Genomic DNA, 9,243 nt, shown 5'->3' with positions numbered 1-9,243 from the left:
GATAGCTCCAGTCATTCCCATCAGTGGAGACACTCAGGAAAGTAGGTGAAATTTATGTCCCAATCAGTGTAGAGCTGATGTCATAATTCTGGGATCATCTTTGGGGACTGTACATTCTGTATGTAAGATCTGTGTGTACTGAAACTTTCTTTGGCGATGTCATTATTTTTAACTTGAGGAAAAATAACACTTGTATACCCAGAAGCACCTGTTTATATAAAAGTAGCATTACAGCAATCACTTCAGAATCTGTACAAAGGGTAACAAGGCCCTAAAGATGCGCTTTAAGTTGATTTAATTGCTGAAATCCGAATAACCTTCAAAGGCAAATGTATTGAGAGAAGCGTGTGGGGGTTGCTTTGTCTCCGGTTTCCTCTGTGCTAATAATGTAGCACATAGTAGTTAGAAGCATAGGTTCTGGAGGCCAGACTGTGATTTGAATCCTGATTTGCTGCTTACCAGGGTTTTTACCCTTAATCTTTGTGTGCTTCACTTTCTTAGGCATAAAATGGCCTAATAATGTAGCTCATGATTATTTATGGGTTAATTTATATAAAGCACTTTATATTAGGAAACTGTAATTGCTGTAAATATAAGCTATGGCTATGATTGCTCTTATCTGCAGAACTATACTTGGCACATAACTGTTAGCTGTGGAAAAGTTTGACAATAAACAGTGAGTTGGTCTTTTATAATAACTCTTCCTTTTTAAATAGCAAAGTGTTGACAATGTAAGGCAGGTTGTACTCTTCCCTAAAGGTAAGTCTGACAGGTGACTAACAACCAGAGGCAGGGCTGGGAAATGAAAGTTGGCTAGGTTATCCGGATAATATATTTTTCACCCTCCCGCCTTTTATTTACATGACACTTGTTAATTGTTCAGAGTGCCTTGATATGCATTAATACACATTGGCGTCAAGCTGAGAGCAAGGGCAAATCATCCACTGTTTGGGGTGGGGGGGCGGGGTTTGGCCTCACCTGCAGCATGTGGAAATTGCTGGGCCAAGGATTGAACTTGTACCACTGCAGCTACACAGGTGACTGCAATGACAATGCTGGATCCCTAACCTGCTGCTCAAGGGAACTCCCCCATTAATTTTTTTGTCTTTTTAGGGCCACACCTGTGGCATATGGAGGTTCCCAGACTAGGGGGCCAATTGGAGCTGTAGCTGCCAGCCCACACCACAGCCACAGCCACACCAGATCTGAGCCACATCTGCGACCTACACCACAGCTCAATACCAGAACCTTAATCTACTGAGCAAGGCCAGAGAGGAAGCTGTCTCCTCATGGATACTAGTTGGATTCGTTTCCACTGGGCCACGACGGGAACTCCTTACGTGTTTTTTTTTTAAAGTTAATGTAAATGAATTCTGTGTGCTTATGACTTCAAAAGAATCAGTATCATTTTTGAAATTCATCTATGTTGATGTATGTAGCCATAGTTTAGCTTTACTTATCCCATATTTTGTTACATGAATACACAGATATTTTATCTATTCTGTTGATGAGATCTGGGTTGTTTCCAAATTTGGGATGCTATGAATAGTGCTGCTGTAATTATTGTATGTGTGTTGAGTTTCTCCAGGGTGTGTGCCACAAGTGCACCTGGCAAGTGGGGCCAGGTGCACCTGCAAGTTCATTGGTGAGAAAGCCAAACTCTTCTGCCATCCCGGCAGTAGGTGAGATTATTCCCCATTGTTCCATCCCTACCAGCAGCTGAATTTCTGCAGTTTGGTCAACAGAATATTTATGTGGTTTTAATTTGCAATTCTTTGTTATTACATGATTGATACTTCTGTTTAAGAGCCCTTTTTATTCTATGAAATGCCTGCATGACTTCTATTTTTTTTTCAATGTATCTCTAGGAATATTTTATATATTCTGGATACTAATTTTTGTTGGTCATGTGTGCTTGCTTAATATACTCGTTAATTTTGTGTTGCCATTTTTCTTTTTAATGAAGTTTTCAGGTATTGGATTTCATTCTTTTTTGGTTATTCTTATGATCTGCATGCTTTGTAGCTTAAGCTACAATTTTAAACATTGAAATAGTTTATATACAATATTGTTTCAGGTATACAGCAAAGTGATTCAGTTATACATACTTTTCAGAGTATTTTCCACTGTTATTACAAGATACCAAATATAGTTCCCTGTACTATACAGTAAATCCTTGCTGCTTATCTATTGTAGATAGTACACATATAATGTATTAATCCCATACTAATTTGTCTACTCCCGCCTTTCTTCTCACTCTGCAAATTGGTAATTCTTTGTTTTCTCTGAGTTTCTGTTTTGTATATAATTTTTTTTTTGTCTTTTTTGCTATTTCTTGGGCCGCTCCCGTGGCATGTGGAGATTCCCAGGCTAGGGGTCCAATTGGAGCTGTAGCCACCGGTCTACACCAGAGCCACAGCCACGCGGGACCCGAGCCGCGTCTGCAACCTACACCACAGCTCACGGCAACGCCGGATCCTTAACCCACTGAGCAAGGGCAGGGATCGAACCCGCAACCTCATGGTTCCTAGTCGGATTCGTTAACCACTGCGCCACGACGGGAACTCCTGTTTTGTATATAATTTTTAACTAGATTCCACATATAATGGAGTATTTGTCTTTGGCTGACTTCTATGTCTAGGTTCGTCCACACTGCTGCGAATGACATTTCATTCTTTTTTTTTAATGGCTAATACTTCATTGCACATATACACCACATCTTCTTAAGCCAGTTGTCTGTTGATGGGCACTTGGGTTGTCTTCATGTCTTGGCTGTTGTAAATAGTGCTGCATGTATCTTTTTAAAAATTATAGTTTTTGTCTTTTCTGGATATATACCCAGGATTGGGACTGCTGGGTCATGTGGTAGCTCTGTTTTTAGTTTTTGAAGGAACCTCCATAGTGTTTGCCATAGGCCACACATTATTAATTGAAATCTTTTTAGTTAGGGACTGTTAGAAATAACTGTAGTGCCTTTTACAAACATGAGCTGAGCTGAACAATCATAGTAAAGGAGAAACTTTTAAATAACATGCTGGAGAGGAGTTCCTGCTGTGGCTCGGCAGAAGCAAATCTGACTAGTGTCCATGAGGACCCAGGTTTGATCCATGGCCTCTATCACTGGGTTAAAGATCTGGCATTGCCATCAGCTGCGGTGTAGGGTTAGGGTTAGTTAGGGGACTGTGGCTCTTGAAGCTCGTCAGAGCTTATTGATCTACTGTGACTATGATATGCAAATTTCTAAGGCAGTCGTTAACACTGAAGTAATGATTTTATGGTATATAATCTCATACTGTTTTGACCAGCAGCTCACTGTGTCTCTGATGGAGCACACAGTATAGCAGTGGATTCCTCAGTTAATTAAGCCTTTCAACCTAAAAAAGATGTTTTATTAACCCACCACTTCAAAAGCAGCACCTTTTAATTTCCGTAGGCCACACTTGTGGCAGGCCAAAGTTCCTGGGCCAGGGATTGAACATCCTTACTCTCCAGGCCACCAGGGAACTCCTTTTTTTCTTTTTCTTTTTTTGACATAAAAGCAGCACCTTTTAATAACTTGGCATTGAGATCACATTATTCCACTCATATTGCAAAATACATCCCCTATGCTGTGATTCCATTATGACCTGGTTTGGGGAAAACTGAAATTTGATTGTGTAGCTTTGACAGTTTTCTTTCAGGGATATTCTAAAAAATAACCACAAAAAGCCAAAGAAGCAGAATGATAGTTTTTATTTGCTAGCATTTATTGCTAGGTTAATTTATTACAAAGACAATGATATTCTGTTGAGCTTAGTTATAATTAAAACACCCTGTACCAATTCAAGATCATTATACTTATTTCCTAGTGGGCTGGGACACCTGGAATGAGACATAGGGTAGAAATAGAAACTTCTATTCCAAGCCCCATGGCCAGCTGTGCTTCAAGTGAGTTTTAAAATGAATTGGCCCCTTAAGGAGGGTCTGGCTCAGAAGAAACAGGAATTGGTAGAACTGCACCCTGTCTATGGTGATCCACCCCTAAAAGCAGTATCTAAAGGACCATAACCTTCTGAATGCTGGTTCATAAGGTTCCAATGTAAAATTAAACATCTTTTGTGTTTTTATTGCTTGATGTTTGAACAATTACCAAAACTAAACCTGCATTTCTGCTAGTGCTTGAGCCTCAAAGAACAGGGCCCATCATTTAACTACACAAGTTAATGCTATTAGGTCCAATTACAAGACAAGCTTGATTATAAATACACAATTTTCAGAATGACAGGCACTTAAAGCTCACTAAATACAAAAATAGATATTAATAGGAAATATTTAGTGTTTATCAAATTATAAATCTAGGCTTTTACCATTTTTTAAAAAAGGATACTGGAAAACTGAAAAGAGATGATGTTGAAATAAAGTGAACAATGCCTTTTTTTCATAGCTTTCATTCTGAGCGCTGAACAGTGCAATCTAAGAAAAAGACTTACCACAAAGCACCTAAAATAACATTTGCAGATGGGTATGTTGTCAACCATTGCTTACTGTTTCCCTCCCAAGTTTCAGTATCAAGGCATCAAGAGTACATTCCACAAGTGATTGTCAGCATTCTGAAACCAGGTGGTGTGCCTGCGTTAGAGAAGTTGAAAACCCTTAAGGAGGCAGTTCTCCTTCCTGGGTGCTCTTCCCCCAAAGGCACAGCAAGAAAGTTATGCTTCAGATTCTGCGCCTCTATTTTCACTTGAACTTCCATCACTGTCATCTGGCTGATCGTTTAACAGTACATATTTTCCATCATTGGTTAGTGGTATGGACAGCATTAGTTGAGCCAATGCTTCTGGATCCTGAAGTTATGGGAGTTTAAGAGGAAGAAAAGAAACGCTTAAAATGCACTTAAAACCGCTTTGGCTTGGCTGTCACTATGTTCTGTAACCTAGCTTCATTCCTTCTTATTTTTGTCTATGGGTGCCTTCAAGTAGGTCCTGCATCTCAAAAAAAAAATCCTCTTCCAGAAACTAGGCTAAGGTTTTAACTCTAGCCAAAACATCATTTACAGTCAATTCAGAATCATCTTCCTGGAGAGTCCAGGGAGGAACTTCCTTAACAACCCCGTTGTCTTTAAACTTTTCTTGTTCCTTTTACTCGATACTGAGAGGTGGCAAACTATGGCCACTTGGCTCATCACTTGTTTTTTATAGTTTCAATGGAACACAGCCATGCCAATTTATTTCCATACTATCTAGAGCTGCTTTTGTGTTACAACAGCAGGGCTAAGTAGATGCAACAGAGATGGTTAAGCCTAAAAAGGTTTATTATCTGGCCCATTACTGAAGTTCGCCAACTTTGATCTATACCATAAAATGTGAACTTGCAGTGCTTGCCATTTTTTCCTTATGTTGGTCTTACTCCTTGATCCACCTGCCCCTCCTTGATAGATGATAGTATGATCCCACTAACTCCATCACTATTTGCATTTACATTAATTAAAATTAAAATTTTGTTTTATTTTGGCTGTGCCTGAGGCATTCAGAAGTTCCCTAGCCAGGGATCGAACCTGTGCCATAGCAGACAATGCCAGATTCTTAATCGACTGTGCCACCAGGGAACTCCTAAAAAAATTTTTTTAAATCCAGTTCCTTGATCACACTAGCCTCATTCACTCTGCATATTAAAAAGATCGGGAGTTCCCATCGTGGCTCAGTGGTTAACGAATCCAACTAGGAACCATGAGGTTGTGGGTTCAAGCCCTGCCCTTGCTCAGTGGATTAAGGAAAATCCCAAACTCGGCCACTCTGCCTAGTTGACTGTCATTTCTCTTTTTGAGAGAAATCTTAATACGTGCATAGAAATCTTTTGAGTAGTCATTAAACCAGCACTAAAATGCACCTTACCTTTTGTACCTCAATGATTTCTTTTCCCAAATTAATAGCATAACATATCTGGAAAAGACAAGAAAGCAGTGTTTGGCAAAGGCAGAAAATTATTATTTTAGAAAAAATGTGATTATGAAAGTACGATGAAGTCACTGTCTGCTCACGTCAACATGGGGACAGAGCACTGAAGGAGACTCAGCACCAGGGCTCTGAACACTAGAGGCCCGGTCTCCTACTGCCAGTTTGTGTGTACAAACAATATGCAGGTTAAGTGAAAAGTTATTAAATCATTTAAAATTCTTAACAGGGTACTTTTCTCCTTTACCTCTTACCCATATTTAGCCGCTGCATATTCATATACACAGTGGCAAACAAATACTTTCTGAAACAAGGATTGGTTCATTTTGATTACTTCTAAGTAGTGAATGCAGCCATGAAGTATTTCATATTAAAGAAAGGAATAGTTTAGATACACTTTCCTGACATCTGCTTCCTTGGTTTGCTCACTGAGAATAAATTTTCTCCATTGTAACATCTCCTTTTAAAAAAAAAAAAAAAAAAATTTGAGGAGAACTGCTTTTAACACTTCCCTAATATCTCTGCTAAACAATTCTACTTCATCTTTAAAGTTCTTCATTCACTCTATTTTGGTTGATATGTATTTTCCAGAAGGAAATTTTACTCTAGTCAGTTTTTAATCAATGAGACCTTCCTAGAAGGTATTATTATCTAAACTTCTCAATGGAGACCTACGGAACAGTCAACTGAGTATCTAAGGGAGTCATGCAAAATAACTCTTTAAATGTCTTTGGACTGAGATATCATGGAACATTGAAGGTGAAGAAAATAACAAGACCTTTTCCCCTTCTGAGTTGCTTTCAAAAACATATGTGCTCAGCGACTCTCCGCCTGTGGATTCAGGCACGCGCACCACAAAGCCAACCAGTCTTTTATTTTCTTGATGAGCAGCAAACTGAGTGACACTGGTAAGTTCAAACTAGAAAAAATAAGAATATACTGAATACCACACAACAAGCTGGAATTGAAAAAGACAAGTCATTCTCCACAGAGAAAGTCATGAAAAAAGTGTTTTAGTGACATTTAATTTGCCAAACAGAATTATTAAGTGCCTACTTTGTGTTTAAGGTGACTACAAAGGTGAATTAATCACTAAAATTAGCATGCATGAAGGTACTTACATTGGCCCTTGTTACTTGAGTCTGAGGATCTATCAACCTGAAATTTTAAGAGATTCATTGTATCATAAATAGTTCAGAATGAAATGCAAATACCCTCCAAAGATGAAAACCTAAAATCCAGTTGAGGTTAGCTCCATGTGACCATCCAAAGAGAGCGTATGCCATGGTTTCTGCCTTTGTAGAAACTGTAATTAAACCTCAGGGTATCTTTAATGGAAGATTATAGCAAATAGGTAATTTCACAATATTTTAAGTGCTTATCCAAAAAGACAGCATTATCCTTCTCCAGAAAATTCTGTATAACATGAGTGGATCATGTTGTGAACAGCTGCTTCAACATCTACCGAAGTACTGGGTAAATGGATACACCTAGGTTTAACCATTTTTTTTAAATACATGGGGTAGAACAGAGGTAAGACAGTGAAGTATTTTAACAAAACTACTCCCTATCAGTTTGGGTAGAGGAGGAGTAACTTTAAGATGGTATTCTAGGGTTTTTATTTTTTTATTTTTTTGCTTTTTAGGGCTGCACCCACAGCACATGGAAGTTCCCAGGTGAGTGGTCAAATTGGAACTGCAGCTACCAGCCTATGTCACAGCCACAGCAACTCAGGATCCCAGCCGCATCTTTGACCTACCCCACAACTCAGGGCAACATGGATCCTTTACCCACCAAGCGAGAGCAGGGATCCAACTCGAATCCTCATGGATACTAGTGGGATTGTTTCCACTGAGCCACAACAGGAACTCCCTAGATAAATTCTTTAACAACATTTTAACATCTAATATAATCCGATTGGTTTCTCTGGGAAAATTAACTGCATGAGGATTTACTATTATATACAGATAAAAATTTCTACTTTCTAACACATGGTATTGTATTTATTGATTTGCTGTAAGTAAAAGCAAAAAATCTATTCTCTGTTTAAAAAGATGGTTATAATTCTATGTATATAAAATGTCCAAATAGGCAAATCTGTAGACAGCAGGATTAGTAGTTAGGGCTGAGCAGGTTGCAGGGGAAAGAGGGAGTGGCTGCTAACAGGTATAGGTTTGCTTTGAGAGGGGATGATGAAAAGATTCGAAAATAGTAGTAACGGCTGCACAAATCTGAATTTCCAAAAACAACACTTTAAATAGGCAAATTATACAGTATGTAAATTATATCTCAGTAAAGCTGTTGGCCTCCCCCCTCACACACAAAATAGTTACAACTTGAAATATGTGCAGTTATACTTGTTGAAGCATGGGAGTTATAATCAGAGGGCTCTGAATTCCAACCTGACTGATCACTTTATGATCTTGTGCAATTCACCCTGACTTCTCTCAACTGCTTTGTAAAACAGGTAAGAGAATGAGAAAATGTGTATGGATATTTAGGCTACAAAATAAATATTTAGCTTATGTCCCTATTAATGAGCATGAAATAAATATTTAGCTTATGTCCCTATTAATGAGCACGAATTTATGTAGTGATTTTTAAAATATACAACATATACAATTTCCCTCAAAAAGTGGGATAAGTTTACTCAGCAGGTATTTTATGAAATTGTCCTATAAAGATTTAAAACATGCATATATTTTGTAAGTAACTTAAAAGTTTGCTGTCTGAGCATGGTAATCTAGATGTGCTTAAGATTTGATTTTCTATGTGACTTCTAAATTGCCTTAAAACACATGAATTCCCATAAAAGTATGTATGCGTGTATACAGTGGTAAAAAACACCCAACATAAAATTCACCATTACTGATGCTCAGTATAGTCACCGCGCTGTAACTATTACCACTATCTAGTTCCACGACATCGTCACCTCAAACGGAAACTCCATCCCTGTTAGAGCATTCACTTTCTACTTTCTTTTCAGCTTTTGGCAGCTTCTCACTCATCTGCTTTGTCCCTATAGATCTGCCTATTCTGCATATTTCATATAAATGATCATGTAGGAGTTCCCGTCATGGCTCAGTGGTTAACGAATTCTGACTAGTTTCCATCTGGACTCAGGTTCAATCCCTAGCCTTGCTCAGTGGGTTGAGGATCCAGCGATGCTGTGAGCTGTGGTGTGGGTCACAGACATGGCTCGGATTCTGTGTTGCTGTGGCTCTGGAGGAGGCTGGCAGCTATAGCTCTGATTCACCCCTAGCCAGGGAACCTCCTTATGCCACAGGTTCCACCCTAAAAACACCAAAAACAA

The 9,243-nt window shown here is 38.8% G+C and overlaps 1 protein-coding gene across 4 annotated transcripts in view; it reads right to left on the bottom strand.

The window, feature by feature from the left end:
* Positions 1–3,713: 3,713 nt before the first annotated feature.
* The window catches only part of APPL2 (adaptor protein, phosphotyrosine interacting with PH domain and leucine zipper 2), a 56,270-nt gene continuing 50,740 nt past the window's right edge, over positions 3,714–9,243 (bottom strand). For 2 of the 4 annotated variants that reach the window (XM_047788111.1, XM_047788114.1), the window contains 4 exons: positions 7,052–7,088; positions 6,709–6,849; positions 5,871–5,918; positions 3,714–4,823 (listed from right to left, as the gene is read on the bottom strand). In XM_047788111.1, the coding sequence (XP_047644067.1) occupies positions 4,689–4,823; positions 5,871–5,918; positions 6,709–6,849; positions 7,052–7,088 (361 nt within the window). In that variant the 3' untranslated portion in view covers positions 3,714–4,688. The other 2 variants (XM_047788113.1, XM_047788112.1) reach the window with 2 other exon arrangements.

Source organism: Phacochoerus africanus, chromosome 7 (genome assembly GCF_016906955.1).
Source record: "Phacochoerus africanus isolate WHEZ1 chromosome 7, ROS_Pafr_v1, whole genome shotgun sequence".
Classification (NCBI taxonomy): domain Eukaryota; kingdom Metazoa; phylum Chordata; class Mammalia; order Artiodactyla; family Suidae; genus Phacochoerus; species Phacochoerus africanus.
The sequence above is the reverse complement of the archived record's forward strand: the minus strand, read 5'-3'. Positions and strand labels throughout refer to the sequence as shown.